The following is a 25499-nucleotide window of genomic DNA, read 5'->3' as shown; positions in this document are numbered from 1 at the left end:
CCGTTACGTCAAGCATGCATTTGCTGTCTGGAAATGCACTTTCACTCTTGTCTTATTTCTTAAATATGAATGACTTTTCTGAACATTTATTTGGGAGGACCGTATACTTCTTTCCACTCACAACTTGCATTTTAGGTGGATTGGCATGTTTATGGACTGCTGTATGTACACAAACACATGCTGCATTCTGTATTTCTGTATTCTATAAGAATTATGTGTTCAAGTAAAAAAGGGAGCGTGTTTGCAGATTTATATATCTCTTCTCTCCACTTCACTCTAAGTGGAACACTCTCTGTAGTGTCCTATGTAATGGCAGACTGGTATATAGGGATATCTTACATATTGCAATGAAGAGTATGGTATAAACGCCTAAGGGCCTCACTTCCGGAGATACTGAGTATCTTCAACCCCCATTGTCTTTAACTACAATTGTGGGTGCACGGCACTTCTGAAAGTCAGACCCTAAATAAATGGATACCTACCGTTAAGTCTGTTTACCACTTGCTGTGCTGTGAATGCTGTGGCACCAGCGACTAAAATCTCCATTATAATACCTTGTCACTGACATGAGTACTGTGGCAAAGGCAATTTAGTGTAAGCAGACTTTGTGATTGAATGCAGTCACTGAAGTGGTATGAAAAAAACCAACCCTACATTCATTTGGACTTGGCTTAGGCTCCTGCTTGAGAGGTAAACTCTCATTGTAGCACTCCATAGTTAGTGTGACAAAAGATACTGTGTTGTATCCCTTGCAGCCAGTCTGACTGAATGATAAAAATCCTCAAGGATACAAATAATTTAAAAAATTACTGTCAGCGTGGGAAATTGACAGGATTTAGGGACAGCAAAGTCCACCATTCTTAGCAATATACGGTCATTGAATTTCACTTTTAGTTCTATATACACAAGTCTAGTTCTTAGGGCTTTTCTACATAGGGACATCCAGGAAAGTTAATCCAAATTAATTAAAGGTGTGAATTTGAACTACATTAGTTAAACCGCATTAAATCCCTGTGTGAATGCTATTACTCAAAATTGAAGTGGCCTTAATTCGCTTTAGCTTAATTCACTTTGTAATTCATTTTAACTAATCCACTTCAGAATCACACCTTCTGTTAATTCGGGTTAACCTTCCTGGATGTCCCTGTGTAGATAAACCCTAAATCTCCTTGTTATATGTTCTTAGGTTCTCAGCTGAAGAACTGTGTTCCAGTGCATTTTGGGAGCATCTATTACTTTGTTTTGTGGTTTCTTTACATTTTTAGTAACACCTCTACCTCTCTGTTATAGGAGACTGACATAAAAATAATACTTTCAATATGCCGTTTTTATTTATCTACATTCTGTCATGATATACTTTGATATAAGTTTTTAATTTTGCTTCAGCTTTCAGCTGTTCTAGCAGTTACTATATAGGGTCAGCATTGAGGTTAGCCACAGTAGCACAAAACAATTTCCTGTTCTCAGAGCCCAGGTAACATTTGGATGAGGATTAAATTTTACCACATTTTCTAGTAGCCAGAGACAATTATTTCTAATGAGCTTTAAATTGCTTCCAGAACATGTATTTCAAAACATAGTGTTGCAATCCATTCAGCCCTAGCAACTTAATAAAATAACATTTCTTTTTAAATTTTTGGTTAAATTGTTCCTTGCTGTATTAGTAGTATTAGATTTTTAATCTACTGCCCAATTTAAAAATTGATTGTTTTTTATGCTCAGGTACTATTTTTCTATTTCCTTCTTTTGTAGCTTAGTATTGGCATTTACAGTGACACCTGTTGGTGGAGGAGAATGCTAAAATATACTGTTATCCATTGTAGACTCTCACAAATGCCAACATCCAGTTTTTGTCTCCTCTGAAAACTTTAGGCATCCAATTTTTGAACATCTTGGCCTTGAGCATATTGGTTATGTTGCTTGGAGAGTCTTTACTCACATTTCATTGCTGGTGCAACTTGTGGAATATACCCTCCCCTTTCTCTTCTTTTCACTACAGTAGTCCAATTTTACTTTATCCAGTGTTGTTATAGCCATGTTGGTCCCAGGATATTCGAGAAACAAGACCTGAAGAAGAGCTCTGGGTAGCTTGAAAACTTGTGTGTCTCTGTCCAACAGAAGTTGGTCCAATAAAATATGTTACCTCACCCACCTTCTCTTCAGTTTTACTTAAGCATCCAGGAGACTTATTTGCCTTCTTTTCAGTTGAATAGAACATGCCCAAGAATATTAGTATGTGAAATGATACCATGTCTGTGTCTGTCTGATATTTGCAATGTGCCAAACCACCAATGTGAAAGTTTATGTTGTTTTGTTATCTGTTTTATCATTCCAATCCAGATTTTAAAAAGACAGTTTACCTTTTGTGGGTGCAAAATATGCACATATATTTTCACACCACCAATAGATTTAGGGGTTACATCCTACCACTTGTTTGGTTTAAGTACGCAATTGCAGATGCAGATCATGTAGTTAGTAATTGGAGTGGTAGAACTTGCATCCAGAATTAGTTGTGAGAACAAAATTAATGCAAGTACAATATTTACAGATGCAAAATTGCATCAGCAGAACAGAAGGCTGGGTGAAAGTCCCCTTAAAATCAGGCCTTGTTATGAATTAAATGACATTAAGTACTGTTCCTTGTATTGGTTTATGTATTTATTTCTGAAGGATTACTTCAAGGGAGTGGAAGAACAGTAACAGAAAATCAGTCCTAAGCTTACATCTCACTCTTTAGCAGCTATCCTGCTACGAGAAGAGCATGGTCCAGTGAGGAGGGTGCTTAAGCCAGAATAAGAGTGCTTTATTCCAAATTAACTTAATCCACATGGAGACTCTTATTCCAGAGTAAGAGGGTTCACGCCTATTGGTAATCAGGATTAGCTATTTGGGAATAACTCCCAGTATAGATGTAATCCATGCCTGCTGGGTGTGATGCTCTGTCCCCCTCTATTGGCACCTAGACCACCTAGAGATTGATGAGTCTGCTATGGCCTTGGCTAAGAGCCATGTGGTTTTAGCTTATGCAGTAGAGACTTACGCATTTAGCTCCAGAGGTCCCAGGTTTGATTCTGCCTGCCAACGTCGATGTTACATAGACAGCCATAAGAGTCACTGTGCATCAGTTAATGGGAATAATACCTCCCTTCTTACAGGGGCATTGCGAGGATCAATACAATAGTGACTAAGGTGCTCTGATACTATGAAAATGGAGGTCATATAGGTACCTGGATAAACAAATAGAGAGCATTAGAAAAACTCTTGTGAGTTATTGCACAACAGAACCAAAAATCACTATTGCCTCTTACTAGCAACACCAAATATTTACAGTTCTGTAATATTTTTACATTAGAAAGACTGAGATTATCTGAGTGGTTCACATCTGTGGACTGGTAAAATAGTTGGTTTTGTAATGGACGTATCTGTGGTGTGAGTGGTATGTGTAATGTGTATGTACATAAACAACCATCCCAAGAGGCCACCATGGTAATAGATCAAAACCAGGCTAAATTACAGTATGGAAAACTATCAGTTAAGGACCTGATTCTGCAGTCAGATCTGCCATGTGGAACCACACTGAAGGCTCTGTGGCTGCGCCTGGGTTGAAAGGTCCATGCCAATTGAGGATGTTGGCCTACATCAGTAACTGAGACTCCATAGGTTATGTTTTTACCTTTTACACTCTTAATAACTCAGCAGCTTTTTAAATATATTCATGCTATGTATGTAAAATGTTCCAATTGCTTTTTACTATAATTACGAAAGTAAGATCCTATCCAGGTAGGCAATAATAAAAATAAAGACAAAAAATGATAAAAGAGTAAAATGAAAATGTTAAGTGACAGAGCTATCCAGATTTGCAACGGTTTATGTCAGTTTCTTTCTCTTCTTTTTTTCTGAACAGGTAATCAGATCCTGTCTCTTGGGACTCTGTCAAAAGATCAGGTTTATCCACTGAAACTCAAGGGCATTTCCATCTGCTATTCTGCACTCAAATCTGCCTTATGTGGAAATTATGTCAGCTTTGGCGTCTTCAAGTTGTATGGGGACAACCACTTTGACAATGTACTCCAGGCCTTTGTCAAAATGCTGCTTTCAGTATCCCACAGTGACTTGCTTGTAAGCAATTATTCATCTTGGGAGTCTTTATGTGAAATATGAAATAATATCACCACAGGCTTCAAATTGTTATAATGAGACAGCAGGATCTAGAACAGCTCAAATGCAGTTTACATTTTTAGTCCAGTTATTTCAGTGTATTTATAGTCACATCCAGAATATTAGTATTTCCATGTATGATAGAATTGTCATAAAAAATTGTAACATTTCCAACATATTCACAAAAATATGTCTGGGAAAGAGAGAAGCCAGTTCTGGCTCTTTATGTCCGGGCAAACCAATGGCTTCATTGGGGTTCCCTGGATGTAATTTAAAGCAGTATTTGGCCCTATATGATCTGTCAGTCTGGGATTAATCTGAATTTATATAACTCTTGTGGTGTGTTTTCTATAAGACAACATTAAAATTTTAACCAAACTTTCTTTGGGATGTCTAGTCTCATACCAATGGAGCTGTCACTTCTCAAAGACAACAAATCGAGTGCATGATCAGCCTTAGCTTGGATCATGGAACTTTCTTCAGAACATTTTCATTTGGAGCTGCTACTTTCTGCACTGAGGGATGAATCAGATAGTTAGAGGTGCTAAATACTCAGACTTTTGCCTTAGCCCTTTTGAAAAATTACCCCAGTCAAATACTGGTATATAGCTACATGATAGTGAGTGCCCATGCAGCCAAGACTGACAGTCATGCCAGTAGTGAAGGTAATGCCCCTAATAACCCACTCTAAAGCCTTGATCCTGCAAATGGATCCAGACAGCCAGATATTTATGCCCACACAGAACCCAATTAAAGTCAGTGGGCACAAGGGTCCGTCTACGCTGGTCAAGTTGCAGGATCCTTGCACAAGACAGTAATCACTGTGGTGCGTTCAGCCAACCTGGGGTTAGTCTCAAGAAGTCTTCTATATACATGAGGAAGCACTAGCCACTGAACTGTCAAACTAGTCCCAGAACACTTGATCTGACTAATGTTTTATACCAGTTTTTCTGAGCTGCTAATGGGATGTAGCGTAAAAAGGTTAATATGACTTCATTACCCAGGGATTTTTGTAAACTAAAACTGAGTTTATGTATTTGTATGGCAACCTATAAGATTTTTTTTTGTAGAAAAAAGCTGTTAATTTAATAGATAATTGGAATTTATTACAGCATCATTCTGTGCATTTTTATAATCCTGTTCATATTTCAGACAGCTTTTCATTTTTAATGCTATAATTTCTATTAGCCCATAGTATTTCTTACTTTCTATCAATGTTTGTTTTTCTTTTTCAGCAATATCGAAAACTAAGCCAGTCATATTACCCGCTCTTGGAATGTCTCACCCAGGATCATATGAGTTTCATTACCAGTTTAGAACCTCATGTGCTAATGTATATTCTTACCTCAATATCTGAAGGACTTACTGCACTGGGTAAGTGTTACTTATGATTTAGCTAAAATAGGAATGTGGGGAATATGTAGTCATTAGAGTGAGATTTAAAAAATGAACAACTCAGCACCCAACCACTCTCACTTAAGCTTCTACAATAAGTGGCCCATTAGAACATTCATTTGCAGTTTAACAAATTATTGTCCAGAGACCATGGGAGACGGTGGGTGCTGAGTATTTTGATAATCTGACCACTTCTTTTAGGTGTCTAAATGAGAGCTGAGCTCTTCTCAAAATCTGGCCTATAGTGTATTGCATTAATATTTTAAAATGATCTTTCTACAAATTAGAAACTTTAAAAATAATAATGATGTGCTTCTAGTTCGGTTATCATTGAAGAAGTTTTACAACAGTGAAATATAAAATGATTTATTTGTCCCATAATCCTCATAGTAGAGAACGTTATTATATGACTCATTTTGCCCTTCAGAGATAAAATTTGTTAGCATACATAACAGTAACTTCCAGCCGTTCGCTTTTCATTTATCAGCATGACTGGTAGGTGAGTAGAGATGGCTAAGATAACCTTATCAATAAAAAAGAAAAACTAGGTTTTACATTATAAAGAATATTTATTGGCTATACTTCACAGAGTAAACAAGCATCATACTTAGAATTATATTAAAAGTAGTCTGGTTGTAATTGGTCTTCATTCATTAGCACTTTTTAACAGATTATTGTCCAGATATTTGATTGAAACTAAAATTTGATTTCAATAGCTTAAATTCAGTCGAAATATGAGGGAAGAGTATAGAGCCTTGAAGAAAGATGCGTATGTTGCAGTTACATTTTTTAACCAGGCTAGAAAACAGGACCCTAAAATGATAGCCAGGAATGGCTCTCTTATTACTTTGTGCTAGGAGTTGTATTTAATGAATAGCCTGTAGGTATGATATTTGTTTATATAGACTTTCTAGTAGCTAGAGTTTATTACCTCTAGGGTCACTCAAGCCCTGTAGTAGTAAGTGAGTACACTGGGCATCACAGAGCATTCCAGAACATCACAAAACAGATTCCATGTTTCTCCTGTTAGAAATAGCATGCTTAGTGGAGAAATGGATATTGAATAGATAAGGAGCATTAGTAAGGAGTCCTCCGATCATTTTATTATATACTACCAAAATGCCAAGTAAACTATTTGTCAAAAAAATTTCACTCAGCTCTACTTAGTTTGACTCCTACCTCACCCCCAACTACTTTGACTGGGTCATGTACGAACCTTATTGTAACTTTGTGATCCTGAAGCAATCTTTTCCACTAGTGTATTGACAATAATAGTTGCATAGGTGCAATTTCTTGGCAGGTGAATTAATTTCTGTCCACTTCCGTCCAGTTACGTTGGACTGCTGTCTACTAGATTTAGTAAAATTCCAGTTATGTTTCCCATTTTTCTCTTGCATTCCCTAGCATTTCTAAAGAACATTTGACTCTACATAAATGTCAAGTAATGAGACATACCCTTTGATCTGAATGAACCTCACTTGCACATTAAAAGGAACTCACTTGTCTTTCCCTGAATTGTCAATCAGAAATAGAGCCTTTTTACAGTCCATGTCTGAGTGGTAAAGTGATTATTTAACTACAATATCCTGTTTCTTAATAACATCAACATGTATTGAAAACTGATTTCTTGATGGGAGGTATCGATTCTGTCACATAAGCCATAAAATCAATTCATATATTCAGGTAGTTAACTTTACACAGTAAAATAAGTAATTTTCCTGTTCCGACAATGTCAACAAAAGCTGATCTTCCCTCATTAAGAACAATTAATGGCCATGATCCTAAGGGAATTAAATGCCCAAATCCAATTAAATTTCATTGGGATTTGGGTTCCTAACTCTCTTTGGCTTCTTTGAAAAATCCCAGCATATGAAGTAATACATGTTATCTGACAGTGAAGCAAACAATTATTTCATTTTTGTTCATCTTCCAGCATAGCATTCTGCCCTTTGAAAATGGACAATTGTGATATAAATTGGATCCCTCTCTTAGTGAATTATATCCGTGCTGCCAAAGCATCTTGAAGAATAGCAGTGTCAAGGCTGCAAGCAGTCTGATAGGGTACAATGTATTGCAAACCATTAGAACTTATGAATCATCTTCAAAAATAATTATAAAAATGAAGTACCTCTTTTATTTAAAAAATGTAATTCCAGGAAATGACTTTTTTCCCCCTCCCTAGGAGAAATGTTTGTCTATGTATTTTCATTTCTCTTAGTTCATGGAAGCTCAGCATTTGAGATTTGTACTGTAGCTCTAGCTGTAGAATAAAGAAGCCCCAAATCCTCATTTCTCAGCACTGTTCATTCTGTCCCTGAGTGGACACTCTGCATGCATCATGATTTCACACTTGATAATATACTGTGAAATGATATTTATTCCTTTGGAGGCCCCTGGCTGTAAATCAGCTGTAATGGAAGCCCTCATCTAGGCTTTTATTGCAAGGATAAACACTCCAACAGTTCTCGTCTAAAGTGTTTACCTGGCTTTTTCACAGCTGACTCAGTGGATTGGAACCTTTTAATGTAGCCTGCCTGGCATGTTGTCACTAAGCTCTATGTGAAGCTTTTCTAATTCTCCTATGATTAATAGTGTAATTATGCCATTCATTGTGAAAAAGAAAAATATAACATTTTCTATGCCTTGCTTTCTAATTTAGATGTTAAGTTGCTTAAATCTGTTTACTTTCCTGGTTTACCCACAAAGGCAGATAATGCTGGCATTGTAGTGTACGAAATTGATGGACAGAGAAATGCCACTTAACTCAAGTCTGTCCCATTTACCTTTATCTTAGAAACAAAAAAATCTCTTAAATTATGGCATGCTCAACAATGTTAGCAACCCATTTAAAAATAATGCTCTTTACATCTATTGGCACCATTCACCGAATGTTAATGTTAAAGCCAAAAGGCCTCTTCAAGTTGTTTTTTCAATAATGTCAGCCACCTTAAGGCTGATATAAATAAGTAACTGGTTTGAGTGCTCAGGCAATCATCTTGGCTTTTCCTATTTATACAGGCCTGCCTCCCAGTTTTCCCATGTGATCCTTTCTCTCCCTTTTCCATCTTTCCCTTCTACCTACAGCCCAGAAATTGAAGCTTTTTCTTAAACGTATTTGCTCCATATATATGCTTATCTGTCTTGTGTGAGATTCAATAAGAACTTCAGCCAGCTTCAACACAAGGCTCTGCACACCCAGAAAAATCAGTTTGGGGGGCTTGCGTGACCTTCACCTCTGTGATGCCCTTGCAATCCTTATGAGCCGGTGATAAGATAGACCTGTCCACTGTCCTGCTAAGATCACTTACTGTAGAATGTAAAATATCTACTTGCACAGTATCAGCATGTTTAGAGCCACTGCCATTTTATAAACGGATGTTAATGATTTACTTTGTTTTATTCAATTTAAAACCAAATGGAGTTAAATCACTGGTGTAGAAGTACAACAAAGCCATCCTATGGAATTTGTATTTTCAAATACATTACCGTTATTGATGTTGCTTCAATTCAGCCATCAGTTGTATCTCTTGTTTACATGCAAGACTGTTTTTAGTAGAGAAAACAATAAGGGTCTGTTCCTGCAGTCTTTACTCAGGCAGATCTTCCCAGCAGCCTGCACTAGTTGAATTCAATGACAAAACATCAACTGATTTTAGTGGAGTGGGATTAAGACAATTGGGCTTGCTTCTGCAAGGTCTGAAGCACTCCTTTGTGGTGTTGGAGCACCCACAGCTCCCACTGAAAACCATTGAAAAGGGAGCGCAGCACCTCTTGGGAGAGCTTAATACCTTTCAGGATCATGTCATAGGTGACGTCTACACTACAAGCTAGGGTGTGATTTCCAGCTCGCCTACACGTGCGCACGCTAGCTCGATGATGTAATTGTGGTAACATGGGTCGTGGAAGTGGCAGCACAGGCTAGCTGTGCTGAATACAATCCCGCATGAAATCGGTGGGGACATACTTGTGCTGCTGCTACCTGTGCTGCCACAGCTGTGCTGCTATAGATACTCATGCTAGCCCAATGAGAGGTAATGCAAGTATGAGTCCGCAAGCTGGGAATCACACCCCTAGCTCGTTGTGTAGACATAGTCTTGTGAGATCAGTTGTGACTGTGTTGTCAAATATTTCCAAAGACCTCAGAAGAATGTAACTTTGAAAAATATGTAATACTGGTATTTAGAGAAAGGAAAGTTAAAATAACATGATACACAGAGGTTAAAGAGTTAAATTGACACAGATCAAAGTATTCCAGAGACTAGAGGGATATATTTAAATGAACACTGCAAGGTTGGCAAGCCTCCAAATTAGCATAGTTCAAAGAACTCAAGATACATTTAATTGGATCCTTCTAATCCCTTTCCCTTCCAAATGAGCATTTTAACAGTTTAATTCCTTCTCCAGCTCCCACACACCCCTACTCCAGTAGGCCATCTAAGTAAGCACTCTGAGCTGTAAGTGACCTAGTCTTGTTCCCACTCAAATCAGCAGGAGCAGGATGGAGCCCTAAGTGCTGGTGAGCTCATTTGAATGTGATGTTTACACCTGCAGAGAACATCAGTTGTTACTGAAACCTGCATCCAGTAAATGAGGAAGTTAAACAATTCTGTGTGCACAGAGAACTTTGACTGGTGCTAGGATCATGAGGAACCAACAGTTGGTTAAAGTGGGACTCTAATTAGAACCTATTATTAGAATTGGTAGGGAAACTACAGCTGAGACTAGCGATTGAGGGTTTAAACTGCAGCCAGTGTGCTTGGGGCCAGGAAAAATGTCAGCTGTCAGACTAAGAAAAAATAAGGGTGAGCGCTACTATTTTGTACCAGTACAGTTAGAAGGAAGAAAAGGAGACTGCACAGATTAAAAAGGGCCAGCATACTGTTCTCACCACACTGATGCATGTAAACAAACAAAATCCACTTTCACAGCAGCAGCACAGCAGGCAACACCTAGCAACAAAATAACTTACATAAATCAGACATACATAGTTACTTTCAAATAGGTTTAAGCTTTTAATCTCCCAACCTGTTACCTTAGTTATAGATACAATAAGTAAAGATATGAGGTTGCTGTTGCTCCTGCTTCCAACATATCCTGCTTTGCTGTCATGCCTTTACATTCCAGGGAAAACAATGGAACATTAGTCAGTAACCATCATTTCTATGATATTATCTTCTTTATTTTTTTTAAAAAGGTAATTGGACCATCACGCCTTAAACTAGGTAACCAACTGATACTTTGCTGTAACACTTCTCCTTCCTTACCCCATTCCCCTCCCTGCTGTTTGTGATCCTCACTCATTGTTTGGCATCTAATGTGCAGGTTGTAACCTCTGAGGGGCAGGGAAGCGCCACTTAGGTGTGTCCTGTAAAATATCTGGCACACGTTTATATACTAGAAAATGATACATAATATTTGGGGGGGATGCTACTAGTACATTTGTGAATACAAACCTTCACTTATACACATCTGAGATGCTCAGCAGCAGTCAAGAGGTTAAAAAAGTTACTTTAAACATTCACAGTGTCTCTTTAAACTGAATTTTTAAACTTTGTCACAAGGCTATAAACAAACAATCTTAGTTTTCAAAAATCTGAAGTCTGCTGAATATATAATTTCATATCAGTAAAAGTAAGGTCCTGATTTCGCAATTTACAATGTGCGGGTAAATCACTGTGCTCACACAGAACCTCCATGAAGTTTGTAGGACTCTGCATGGACCCAGCAGTCCACTGTCCATTGTGAATTGCAGGATTGGGGCCATAATCTGCTTAATACCAAGAAATCTTAAAAGCAAAAGAACAAGTAGTAAAATTAAGTATCATTTAACCTGATATCTAAAATAAACTTCCAGGCTTGCCTTGTGTGTATTATTTTCTTCACTCCTGCAAGTTATTCGTAATAATTGTTTTGTTTTATTACAAAAGCGATTACAAAACTATTTCTTTCATTGCTTATGCAGATACAATTGTCTCCTCCAGCTGTTGTGCTAGTTTAGACTATGTTGTTACCTACCTCTTCAAGCACATAGCAAAGGAAGGCAAAAAACCAGTAAGATGTAGAGAAATATCACAGGATGGACAAAGATTACTGCACTTCATGCAACAGAACCCTGAAGTACTACAGCAGGTAAACTTAAGCACTGCTCAACTTTCCTATGAGGTATTATTAAATTTGTGAACAAAGCTTTTCCCTATTTATTTTCATCATCTTGAAGTAATTTAGATTATGATAACTCCAATTATTTGCTAACAGGATTGGGCTCTCTAAATTGATATATTTGCACCCCAATTAATTTCAGAGTTGTTTTCATGCCAGTATTATTGCAGTATTGTGAAGATATTTTTTGTCATGCTGATGACCTGGTTATTGTACTCACAATTTAGGATAACTTCTTTTACAATGTTTCACTTTAGCTCATAGGCTGATGAAATGCAATATTCATCATTATACTCATTTTATGAATAATCCCCCACAGTTATTTTTTTTAAAAAGGGAGGGAGTATCTCTAAAATATTTGAGGTAGAGCAAGAACATTGTAGTATTTTAAATCAGCACATTTTTCTAGTTAGATGTGTTTGATATTGTGCTACAATATTTTATTTGTGCAGTAGGTGACATTTTATTTGAGGGATTTTGTGTCAAAGGCAAATATAAGAGTAATCAAATATCACGCTTTAGGGAAGAAACTGACTACTGCAGTAGTCAGGAAGGACTTTTTCTCCCAGCACTGTACATTATGGTCCAGAAACATTAAGATTATGTGGTGTTTAGGCAGGTGCAGGGGATCGGACTAATTAGTTTATCTTAAAATTTCATTTGGCTTTTTTTAGTACCTAGAACTACTACACTGCAAGGATCCATGGGGTCCCAAAACACCCAATACAGTTTCTCTGACACAGTTTCACAACAACAGAATTGTTGGGGCTTTTAAAGAAAACAAAGGATGTCCACAAAACACCACGTTACAGTGACCTTTGTCTTTGTTCTTAGGTAGCAAATGTGTTGGTTGCCATTTAAAAAAAAAATCGGCATGTGATAACTGGGGTAACTGTGTGGTAATTGTTATTTACTATTCTAATTTAGAGGATGAGCATGGCAAATGCTGGCTTTTTAAGCATGCCTGCTATAATTGGCACATAGCATATTGTGAGTATATTTGAGACATTTATCACTGGCACTGTTGAGATATGACATGATGCCATTGTCATGTCTCACAGTACCCTTACCCTGTGCAAGTTCTATGGAATCTGGCAATGGATTCCATATTTGCATATGTCATAGTGGGCAGTACTGTAACATGAGCACAGTGATGGGAGTCTAAAGGACAGAATGGCAGCCTTGACTTTGAATTTCCACACATTTGTTGCTTTTGTTACAACCTTAATGTAATATTTTGTGTGTTATTAATAATACTCGGTAATCTTTCAATTTATAGCATAAGACTAAGCAGTGATCAATCTTTATTAACTTCATAATCTGTAGAATACATTATATTTATTTTGAATGCAGGCTTTCAGATACTCTTTTAAATATTAATGACTGGTCTCCAGTAGTCAGCATAAATATGATTTGCATTAGCACTAGTCATATCATATTGAGTGCCTCTGATGTCAACTATTCAGTGTACTAATATCTGACATCATCTCCCGAGGTCACTGACAACTTTGACCTTTATTCTCATGCATGGTTTCTGTAGTCTCAGAAGCTCTTTTGAATTGATTTGAAATTTTGACTCTTCCCTTTATGAGGCAGTAAAATTGATAATTATTCAGATGGGAACTGAGTGCTGAGTGAAAAATCAATTCCACCCGCTCTCTGCAGCGTATAAAATTACTTCTGAGTCTGCTGGACTGAACGGATGGCCAAGGTAAAAGCAGCAGGCAGGAATAGTAGAGAGGATTAGCTGGCCGGAGCTAATAGCCTAAAGGGATGGCTTTTGAGATGAGGGAGTGGGCCGGTTGGGGGTTATTATTAGCAGTGATGGGACTCATTGATCATATGTTTACATCAGGTTTCCATTGGGTTATAAATCAGCCCTGAATAGAAACGGAACTCAAGGCCTTGCATCTTACCAGAGGGACAAGATATTAGATTATTCTCATTTTCACACTCAGATGAAAAGTGAGCCATTGATTATTCATCGGCTGGCCATTAAACACTGGTTTTATAGATGATTTGACTATCATGGAGGCTAATGAACAAGGTTGCTGCTTCATAACTAGAGGTCTCAGTTTTCAAGACATCTGTGTCGGTTAAGTAATGCATAACCCTATTAAAAGGAATGGGTTACAAATTGCTTAACAGTGCTGAAAAACTAGACCCTAATGACTAATTGTGCTTTGAGTTTAGAGAGGTTTGTCAGCTCTTTAAACTAAACTGATGCAATGATACTGTAATTATTTACTAGTTAGAACATTTTTTCAGCTTGAATCTCTGGAATCACAATTAGACATTTGAAAGTTTCTATCGGATCATGAAGAGTATCTCATCTAAAGTTGTTTAACGAGCTATGAAACTAGAATATCTTGATTAAATGATTTTCTTTTTGTATCAGACAAATTGAAATGTACCTCAGTTTTCTCATCCATAAAATGGGATTGATGATATTTTCCTACAATTCACTTTAAGGTCCTCTGAGGGAAGATGCAATACAGGTTCAAAGGGTTATTATTGATGATGATATAACAGGCGTCACAAGGAAAATAATAGAGGTGTTATGGCACTAAGGCACGTATTCATACTATCTCTATGCACATACAGCCTCTTATTTTGTGTCCTGATATTTTTCTCTCATTAACAAAGAGGATTATCAAAGCAAGATGCAGCCTAATCTCATTTTATAAAAGTTAACTTCATCATTGTGTGATTTATGTCATTGACAGCCTGTTAGAAGAGTTTGTGACAGGTGTTGTCAGTGACAGTACATACATCACCTTGCGCTTAGCATAGAACAGAAAATATGCCTCTATTAAATAAAATTCCACAAGTGGCTTAATCACAGTAAAAGTTTGAAAAAAGGAGTACATATGAGATTGAATGTTTAGTAATGGATAGCAATGGGCACCAATCTGCTAGAGCCTCAAGGGTAAAAAAAAAAAATTGTGCAGATTATTTAGGATTAACAGTCAGAAATATTAAAATATTTGCATTAACTGTAATCGGTTGATAGGTATTCATTTAGTTCTGCCTTAGAGTGGAAAATCCCGGTGGGGTAGGCAGTTGAGTTAGTGTGCTTGGAGGGAGAGCAGTGGGGTTTTAAGAGTTGTGTCTGTTTAGTGTAGCTGGTCCTGTCTGCTAGATTAATAGAATAAAATAAAATTGTGTAGAATGAACATCCTTATTGGAGTTGCCGTTAGCAGCATAATTGCAAGAGCTGCGGAAACAACACCTTCCACATACCCAGAATGAGCCCATTCTAAGAGGCAGTATTACTGATGTGATTTTAATTTTACATTCTTAGCTAATGTCACTCTAAAGAGTTCCAGTCTTATGTAATGTTAACACAGCTTCTTTGAAACAAATAGCTTCATGTTTTTATGTACTATGCAGCTCTTTGGTTCAAGCCAAGGCTAAAAAAGCCAACATGTCTTTCTATTTTTTTAAACCAATTGCATTTAACTACAGATTTTGAATAGCTGACATGAACTATAGGGATCATGCTTCAGCAGAGACATAAATGGAAACCACATTCATTCTTTTCTGCAGTCAGTCAGTCAGTCAATGAAAATTACTTTTCTATAGTGCTTTTCATGCCATGAATCCCAAAGTGAATTACAACAAAAAGGAAATCAGCTGCCTTTTTGTTGTTGTTTCCTGTGCTTAGATTGAAGAGGTATTGTTAAGCATTTTGACATACTGTATGGTACATTTTTCATACTTAAAATTCTTATTCCATTTCATTGTAGTAAGCAGCAGGAGAAGCAACAGCATACTTAATAGATGCTGTGAATTTACATGAGGATTTAAAGTAGACCTGTCTCACTTGGGAACACTCTAAAATATGTCATTAATAAAATGTGTTAATGTTTCTGTCTGATGTTTTTCATAATTAGCACACAAAAAACCAACCACACACATTTGTGTTTAGGCAAATGGCATCTGTCTCGCATCCTTTTGTGCTTAGCTGTGCAGTCAGACAGCTGAAATTGTACCGTCACAATCCAGTCATTTTTGGGGTAACAGAGTGATGTCATGAACCCAAGATGACCACTTTACTACTGGTTCACTGTAGGAGAGAAAGCTGGGCAGGAAGGGGGGAAATTCTTGCTGAAAAGCGAGTGTGAAGAAATTGAAAAAGCCAGAGGAGTCACTGGCAAAGCAAATGACTGGTTGCTTGTGAAGTCCCTCTTTAATGAACATCTTCCCATACTTAAAAAGAGAAAGATGTCTTTTATCTTATGGCTCCACCTCATTTTGTTGCATACAATTAGCCATGACATTTTGTTTGGGAAGTCTCATTGTTCATGTATCCAGTTTAGAAGCATAGAAGGGATATCTTGAGTGTAGATTTCTGATTCCAAACTGGACATAAAATATTTCACAACAAATCTTCCCTTATAAAATTCTCAGTGAGTGGTTGTGCACCATGAATTGATGTGATTCGGTCATTGACTATAATTCACTAAATGTATGTGTTGCCATAATCACGGAGGCACCAATCCTTTTTCTTTAGCCTTTAGAGCGGTAGAGAAGAAGTAGCGCCTTGTGATTAAAGGGACACCACTTCCCTTTCTGTTTTCTTTGGTCTGTCACATAGCAACATTATTTTTAAATAAGTAGATGGGAGCCTAAAAGCACAAATATGAGATGGGGACTCAAGGACAGGTATAGTGCCATAAACGACTACTTAACGTTCATGTTTTAAGGTATTGGTGTCTCTTGAAGGCATGGGAATGGGAATCAGCTCTGGGTTCTACTCCTGGCTCTGCCACAGACTTCCTGTGTGTCCTCAGGCAACTTCCTTTGCCACCTGCAAATAGAGTAATAGATCCTACCTCAAAAGGGTGTTGTAAGGCTGTATTAATTAAGGGTAATGAATGGGAGGTGCTATCAAAGTTCAAAGTATTACTATAATTATCACTTGAGCTGAAATTATAGAAAGGTCATTAAATAAATGGTCTGGTAAAGCTTCTAAATTCATGTGTGCTGTTAGTTCAGATTGACTTTTTCATGTATGATAAGCTAAATGAACCTAATATATTTGCTCAACCTCTTAGCTTATCAATGGAAGAGCTGTTCTTTGGTTTTTAAACTAGAAATATTTGTATTTTAAATTATGCCCGTCCTGTAAAATCGTTATGAAGGTAGCATGCTAGTCCATCTGAGAATGTTCAGTCATCATCTGCATTTGACCTTTGCAATTGTCTACTTTTATAGCCACTTTCCCCCAAAGGTCTTAAAGACATTTACAAACACTAATGAATTAATTCTCACAACTCTGTAAGGTAAGTAAAGAATATATCAGAGTAACTTTCTCCACCACAGAAATATGGCCATCTCTAAAGTAGAATGTGGTAATTGTTCAACAGAGCTGGATTTCAGGCACGTTTTAATGCTCATCTGTTTTCTTGGGCTTTTCTTGGAAGGGTGTTTTGAGGTATTTGGTGCAGTTGATGGGAAGGGCCGGCTCTAGGTTTTTTGCAGACCCAAGCAAAAAAAAACTTCTAAAAGTGAAAAAAAAAAAAAAAAAAACCCAGAATGCTGCCCCTGGAATTGTGCCGCCCCAAGCACGTGCTTGGTTTGCTGGTGCCTAGAGCTGGTCCTGTTGATGGGGGAGGACTACTGTTGTATGATGGGTAGATTATGTGGGTCATGGTGTTTAATTTTATATGTTTTAATGTTGCACAGGTGCTCAGAGCTTTGATTAGGTAACTAAAAAAATCTAAATAACATAAACAGTTCACAGCTACATTGAGCAACAGCTTAGGACAGGAAAGTCAAGAATGCAATATCCAGTTGTAACTAAAGGCAGATCTGGATATTATTAAAATCAAAAGTGCCTTCCAAATTGCCATTTTCCTTTTTTTAATACATTTAATTATGTGGTATTTGTTTTTCCCATAGACTTCAATAAAGTATATAGCCAGTGTGGAGCCACTCACACTAAACAAAATAAAAACATTGAGGAGATTTATAACACATACTCTTTGGACCATGCAGAAAAATCCATGGGGAAACTCCAGCGTATGCATATGTAATTAAAAGGAAATAGAATAACACTCAGAGGGTTCAGTTCTGAAAAGTGCTGAGCACTTTCGCACCCCAATCCAGTAAAGTATTTAAGCACATGCTTAATTTTAAGTGCCTGAATAGTCCCATTGTAGTGAAACTGTTTCTGTGTTTAAAGTTAAGCATATGCTTAAATGCTGTGCTGGAATAAGGCTGGCAGAATTGAGCCCTAAATGACTTGATACAACAATGAGAGATTTTCACGAGGACATCTGTTTTCAGCCTCTTAGCACAGCTTAAAACTGTGATCCAATAGTATCATAACTTGCTTTATTAATTGAAAGGGATGGAAATATACCAGATGTAGCCCAAGCCAGCAGAGACTTGGGTGGCTAAGCAACAGAAAAGACACCATATTGAGCGAGCCAAAATTCAGTCTCAAAGTCATTTATTTTAACCAGTGACAATACATTTAGACTCTAGTGTTTCAGCTTTGATTGATGGTTTAATATCATATATAATTTTTTTAATGAAGGAAAACCATTTAAATATGTTAACATGTACACTAGTATTCTTCCATGTACATAACTGCATTTAATCATTACTCGGATTGTTTTTGTGCTTGTGTAATTTGTATCAGTAAGATAACTATGTCAGAGCCATCTCATCTTAATGAAAAATATGGTTTTGTTTGCTTTATACCTAGCTCTAACTGCATATATGTTGTAGATGCATCAGTAACTTCAATATAAAATGTAATGCTAACCATCCAGTTATCACTACACTGGAGTGCTGTTAATTATGAAATTAGAAAAATACACAGGAGCCTAGTCCTCTTTCTGGTGCTGTTTTGTTTAGTGCTATGCCTTGATTCAATATTAGATATGAATTAAAGCATTTGATTTTAAGAATTTTAACACTAAACTACATAATTAAGTTTTATCATCTATGTACCCGAAGATTGCATGCTCTTATTAAAGGTGCTAAATCAAAATGAGAATCTCTTCCTAATCATTCAGATTGAGACAAAGTTAACGCAGGCAGGTCTTTGGGTGGATGGAAGTTTAGTTCCGTGAAGTAACAAGTATTGTACAAAATGCATGTACGGAAACAAAAAGCCATAATTTGGCTTGCAGGATAAACTGCTAGAGGTGTCAGTGTAGGATGTGTACCCTAAGGCTAGGCAGCTGGTGTATGTATGCTTTTGTTTATCAGTTACTGGTTTATGTAGCCTTTAGGCCAGCACATGAAACAATCACTCCTGCAGGGTCAGCTGCTGGTCAGAAGCAAAGTAAGAAAAGACTTTGCGTTAAAACACGTCAGCCATAATTTTAGTGCAGCTGGCACCTGCTACTGGTGCACAGCAGGAGGGTTAAAGGTCAAAGAGGCAGTTGTTCTAAACTCAGTGATGGCTTAAAGGGACTTGTAGATTAATCTGCTTTATTAACTTCTGTATATTAGATAACTATTGCAATGAATGACAGTCCGTCTTTCTGAATAAGTCCCATCACCTCTTTCACTTTTAAATTGGCTTTTGAGTAGTGAATATTAAATAGAATGCATTTCAGGATAATTAAATGAAATCATTAGGATGATGTTTTACCATCATATCTATACGTTTATTGTGTATTTATCATGTATTACTTACCATTCATTGCTTTTGGGTGAAAAAATAAGCCAACATTTTTCAGTTACAGAATAAAAAAACTGGCTGTATTTCTCAATAAGCTTGTCTTTGTATGCTATATAACTATTTTCAAAATAGCAAATACATACACAGAAAAGTGTAACAAATATTTATTCTTTGTTTTTGCAGTGCAGTTCAATACTTGAACACTTTAAAAATGTTTAACTTTTGCCATACTTCATTCATTTGTTACATAATGCAAAGACTTCAGAAAAACATTTCAGTGCTAGTTTGAAAAAAAATTATCATTGCCATTTAGCAGGTTTGAACCAATGTTGTGAATAGTGCCACCCATTTTGTCAGGGCAGTGTGGTTTTCCAAAATCCAATTAGCAGTGGTATTTTCTGTCTAGAAACAATACAGTATTGTACCAGAATGGGTAAGGAACAGTGACTCTCCCTTTCGTGTTTTTTACCACTTAACTGATGATCTGCCACTGACAGATAATTTTGCCAAGTGAATGATGGAGTAGATTCTCTATGAACAAAAATTAACTTACTCCAACAAATCAAGCTGAAATTTCTGGGTAAGCACTTGCATAGAAGGTTGCTTAGTTGCTATTGGACACCACTGGATTGTCCTGCCCAGTGCAAGGTGCATAGTGAATAGGACTAGGCTCATGTAGAGATGCAGTAGTCAGTGCGGCAAGGACTGTTACAGACCCCTTCTCTGTTCAGTACATAATCTGGACTATGAAAAACTTTTGGTACCAGGTATAAAAAGGTTGTAGTGTTGTGGAAAACTTTCTGCACCAGGCACAGTTTTCAAAAGTCCATGTACACTGAATAAGTCCAGTATTGTGTGGAACCATGATCTATTCACTGCACAGTTCATTGCACTATGAAAGAGACTTAAGGAGCTCTGCCTCCTCATCAAACCTTCACAACTGCGTATTGGTTGAGGCCCCTCTCCTTCATATACAGGGCACAGCTAAATAGGAGAAACACAGGTCTCCTGTGCAAGAGAACAAGTAAAAGGCACCTTGATATTGGATACCTTCTCCTTTCAAAGGGGAAAATAAGTCCATTATGTGAATATTAATACTTTTAGTGGCAAATAAGAACGTAGGGGCTGCCATACTGGGTTAGACATGGGACTGTTCAGCTTGGAAAAGAGATGACTAAGCAGAGGAGTAAAGGAGAGTATATTAGAGGTCTATAAAATCATGAATGGCGTGGAGAAAGTGAATAAAGAAGTGATATTTACCCCTTCACATAACACAAGAACCAGGGGTCACCCAATGAAATTAATATGCAGCAAGTTCAAAACAAACGGAAGGAAGTACTTCCATACCATTGGACATCATTGTTTCCCTTCTCAACCTCTTACAGTTCCACTCTATACTTTTTTGAGATAGGGCAACCAGAACTGGACACAGCATTCAAGGTGTGGATGCTCCTGTATTTACGTAGTGTCATTATGATATTTTCTATCTTATTTTCCATCCCTTTCCTAATAGTTTCTTAATATACTGTTACCCTTGTTGTCTAATAGCTAATTTAGAACCCATCATTATATATGGATAGTTGGGATTGTTTTTTCCAATGGGCATTACTGTGCACTTATCAGTGTTGAATTTCATTTGCCATTTTGTTGCCCTGTCACCCAGTTTTATGAGATCCCTTTCACAAATGTCTTAACCAAGCTAATAAGAGACAAATATTAATAGATAACAGATGCCCATAGTGATCAAGGTAGATTTGGTTTCCAGTGACAAAAGACATGGACCCAGAGAATCCCACTAGAATTATAGTTTGGACAGTGGCAATTTGGGTGATTGTGATCACGAAATGACAGATTTTATTTATTCTAAGGATAGGAAGGAATGAGAGGAACAGAATAAGGATAATGGACTTCAAAAAAGAAGACTTTAACAAGCTGAGAGAACTGGTACATAAGGTCCCATGAGAAGAAAATCTAAGAGAAAAAGGAGTTCAGGAGAGCTGACAGTTCCTCCAGGAGACAATATTAAAGGCACAACTGCAAACTATTCCGATGCAATGGAAAGATAGGAAGAATAGTAAGAGGCCAATATGGCTTCATCAGGAGCTCTTTAATGACTTGCTGAAAAGGACCTGGGGGTTATAGTGGACCATAAACTGAATATGAATCATCAATATGATGCAGCTGCAAAAAAGGCTACCATGATTCTGGGATGTATTAACAGGAGTGTTGTATGTAAGACCCAGGAGGTAATTGTCTCACTCTGCTGGGCCCTGGTGAGGCCCCAGCTGGAATACTATGTCCAGTTCTGGGCACCACACTTTAGGAAAGATGGACAAACTGGAAAAAATCCAGAGGAGAACAACAAAAATGATAAAAGGTTTAGAAAACCTGACCTATGAGGAAAAGTTTTAAAAAATAGGCATGTTTTGTCTTGAGAAAAGAAGTCTGAGGTGCGGGGACCTGATAACAGTTTTCCAATATGTAACAGGCTTTTATAAAGAGGAAGGTGATCAATTGTTCTCCTGGTCCATTGAAGGTAGGACAAAAAGTAATGGACTTAATCTGCAGCATGGAGATTTAGGTTAGACATTAGGAAAAACTTTCTAACTATAAGGGTGGTTAAGCTCTGGAACAGGCTTCAAAGGGAGGTTGTGGAGTCCCCATCACTGGACACATTTAAAACAAGTTGGACAAACATCTGTCAGGGATGGCCTCAGTTTACTTGATCCTGCCACAGCACGGGGGGCTGGACTTGATAATTTCTCAATGTCCCTTCCAGCCCTGCATTTCTATGACTGTATGATCTGTGGTCCACTAAAACTAATGTATTTTTCTTTACCTAACCCCATCACTCCTCTCCTTCTTGCTGCATAGCTTCTAAGAGATTAGACTAACTAAATACACTTAAATTAGATTAAATTTTCAATAGGTGGCTCTCAGATCCTTCTAACAGCTCACAAAAAGCTCACTAGGAAAATGCCTAACTTTGAAGGGAAGAAATGCGTACAGGCGAGACACACTGTAGTTCACTGAATAATTTCATAAGAGAGTATTTCCCATGAAGAAAGTCTAAATTTGGCTTGGATACACTACAGCTGAGTGGTTCAGCTGTTCCCGCCACCCCCTTTTGGTTTGGTGATGCCTCGGTATCAATTTGTTAATAAATCATGTTACTTTTTTCTTTAGTACTTTTATTATGATCTCATTTTAGAGAGATGATTGATTGTGTTTCACTTTAACAAATACACTTTTTTTTAAAAGTGACATGCTTAAACCATTAACTTTGTTTTTTATTAGATAGCTTCATTTAAGAAAATTTTCTCTTAAAGCCTCATATATTATTTTTCCACCAATTACTTCTTGGAAAAAAGGATTTTTAGATTCTGCCTTTAAAAATTTTGGGCTCAATTTTCCCTTGGGTCTGAACTACTCAAGGTGAAGGCAGAGTCAGTTACAGGTCTCTGATTCTGCAGTGGCTTGACCCTGTTGTGTGTTAAAGCAGCCTAAGAACTGCTCTAACTTACGCCACTGGAATGTGGTCTCTAGGGGATCTTTACTCCAGTGAAGTATTAGACCAGCTTAGCACTCCTTCACAATGCTCCTCTCTTCCCTGACACAAATGCCCTGTGCCGGTGGGCAGCGCAGCCTGTACAGGAGTCAGCTCTGCCCTAAAAGGATTTTCTGCTGGTGAGTTACAAGCAGAATCCAGTCCCGTTGCATCACCACCAAAGCAGTACAAACAGAGCCAAAACACAGAATCTGGTCCTTAAGTTAGCTTAGTTTACTGCTGAACTCCCACAGAGCTCCCCTTAAAATTAATCAGTTAATTAGAGTTAGTGTAGTCTCCCGTCAAAATCTTTTTAGCATGACAAGTAAAATAATCTTCCATAGATACTTAAAGGATTTAAGTCCATCGGAAAAAATTCAGAAAGAAGCTTGTGAGAGATGCTAGCTCTTGAAATGTTGAGTGTCAAACTGCAGGGGTAATGTGTTTAGGAGGAAATATAATATTCAGTTCACTTTGTTTTGATGACTGCATGAAATAGCCTTGTGCTATTATCCTTTGTTGTTGTTGTGAAAAGTGATATTCACTAAGAAATGTTGTGGTGACTATAAAAGATAAAGTAGTAGCTTACTTATTACCATCTTTATCGTCTATCTGTCTTCTATGTTTATTTAGAATAGCTTCTGTTACAGTGCAGTTCATCATTGATTTACTTTACCAAATGTGTTCTTAATTATTTGTTTAAAATAGTTGCAAATGACAAATACATTCTATAGAAATTAAGATCAATGTGTGAACAATTTGAAAATAGAAGAAGGGCTAAATGTATTGGATAATTTATTGGTGATTAATAATTTGATCAGCTTTCGCTAAATATCATGCTGTTACTCTACTCTGATGCAGTCAAGTAGGATTACCATAGTTTGCTTAGACCACTGTATCTCATGCTGACCGATAATGTCTTGTTTCCTTATACTCTCTGTATCTGTAGCCATCTGGTGTCTGTTCTCTTATCCTTAGATTGTAAATTCTTTGGAGCAGGGACTGTCTTTTTGTTCTGTGTTTGTACAGAGCCTAGCACATCGAGGACTTGATCCATGACTGAGGTGTCTAGGTGCTATGATAATACAGATAATATTTAATAATAATTTTGGAAGAGAGTGTTGTTGAATGGTTAGAGAGGGAACTGGGAGTCAGGACTTGTGGGCTCTATATACTGCTTTGCCCCAAACTCACTGAGATGCCTTGGGCTAGTCATTTAGGGTATGTCTACATTGCTGCTGGGAGCATGCCTTCCAGCCCAGGTAGACAGATGCACTATCTCTGTTGGAGGTAGCAGGCTGAAAACAGCAGTGTGGATCTTGTGGCAGAGGCTAGCTGCCTGAGTAAAAGCCCACCTGGGCCCCTGGGTCCATACTCAGGTGGCTAGCCCCAGCTGCCCCCTGTGCAGCAATATCCACACTGCTCTTTTTAGCCTGTTAGCTTGAGTAGAACTAGTGCAGGTCTGTCTACCTGGGTGGGGAGGCACTGTCCGAGCTGTAGTGAGGACATACCCTTAGTGCTGCTTTCACCCCCTAGCCTCCCCTCCACATCTTGCTTTTCAACTTTTCTATAGATTAACCCAAAACTGTTCTTAAATTAATTATTCCAGTTTATTTTCAATGATAATGTCAGTAATAAACTTTGTCTGACCTCGCCCTGTCTCCCTGCTTGAAGGCAACTTTGGGAGGCTGTTCTGCAATGTTGGGACAGAAGACCAGAGAACAAACAGTCCTAGGCAGAGATCCTGCCATAATGAGAAGAATTCTCCTACCTGCCTTCATGTACCAAATCTCAACAGCTTGTGGGCAGGCGGCAACCTGCAACAGTCTTAGCAGCTTAGAGGAGGGGGGTAGCAGTTCCCAAAACACTGCACAGAATGGGGAGACAGCTTATGTCCGAGCATCTTAAGGGGGGGTTGGACAGTGCATGTCCCAGCAACAGTTGCAGGGTGGGAGGGAAGATGCTGACAAGTGACGAGCTTACTTACAGAGAAACAGACTTCTGCTGAGGGCATTGGCCTAGGAAGTGTGTGAAACTACAGTCCTCTGCTACTGAGAGGATCAGATTGTCTGTAACCTTTCATTTGTCCAGAGACGCTAGTACTTGAAACAGTTGTATTCCCATCATCACTCAGATAAGAATGGTTATCCAGAAAGGGTAGGTGCTCCTGTCCTACTGGTGCTAAGGGAGTGCAAAGAATCACCCGTATGAGACAGTAATAACCTTGTTTTGGAAAGGCCTGGCTTCGCTGAAAGACAGAGAGAGAAAGAGTTCTTCTTCGAGTGCTTGTTCATCTCAATTCCATTCTAGGTGAGTGCGTGCCCACGTGCACAGTCATTGGAGATTTTTGCCTTTGCAGTACCAAAGGGTCGGCTGTAGCGCCCCCTTGAGTGCTGTACTCATGCGTTGATATATTAGGCGCTGCCAACCCTATGCCATCTCAGTTCTTTCTTACCACCCATGACAGTTGGTCAGAGCGCCTAGTCTTGCATGGCAAGAGTGTTAACGGTTCTTACAGTTCATCATTCTGTCTCCTTTGTTTTTAGTTGATAGGTAGTTTGACCATTAAGTTAAGTGTTAGAGTAGTAGTTTAGG

At 37.9% G+C, this 25499-nt stretch overlaps 1 protein-coding gene across 1 annotated transcript in view; it reads left to right on the top strand.

The window, feature by feature from the left end:
* The window catches only part of RANBP17 (RAN binding protein 17), a 258082-nt gene that overhangs the window by 205866 nt on the left and 26717 nt on the right, over nt 1–25499 (top strand). Inside the window, exons 23-25 of the mRNA XM_026660855.2 lie at nt 3905–4119; nt 5394–5532; nt 11516–11682. Coding sequence (XP_026516640.1) covers nt 3905–4119; nt 5394–5532; nt 11516–11682 — 521 coding nt within the window. The remainder of the gene's footprint in view (nt 1–3904; nt 4120–5393; nt 5533–11515; nt 11683–25499) is intronic.

Source organism: Terrapene carolina, unplaced genomic scaffold (genome assembly GCF_002925995.2).
Source record: "Terrapene carolina triunguis isolate 2854851 unplaced genomic scaffold, T_m_triunguis-2.0 Scaffold838, whole genome shotgun sequence".
NCBI classification, from domain to species: domain Eukaryota; kingdom Metazoa; phylum Chordata; order Testudines; family Emydidae; genus Terrapene; species Terrapene triunguis.
This window is presented reverse-complemented; position numbering and strand designations above follow the sequence as displayed.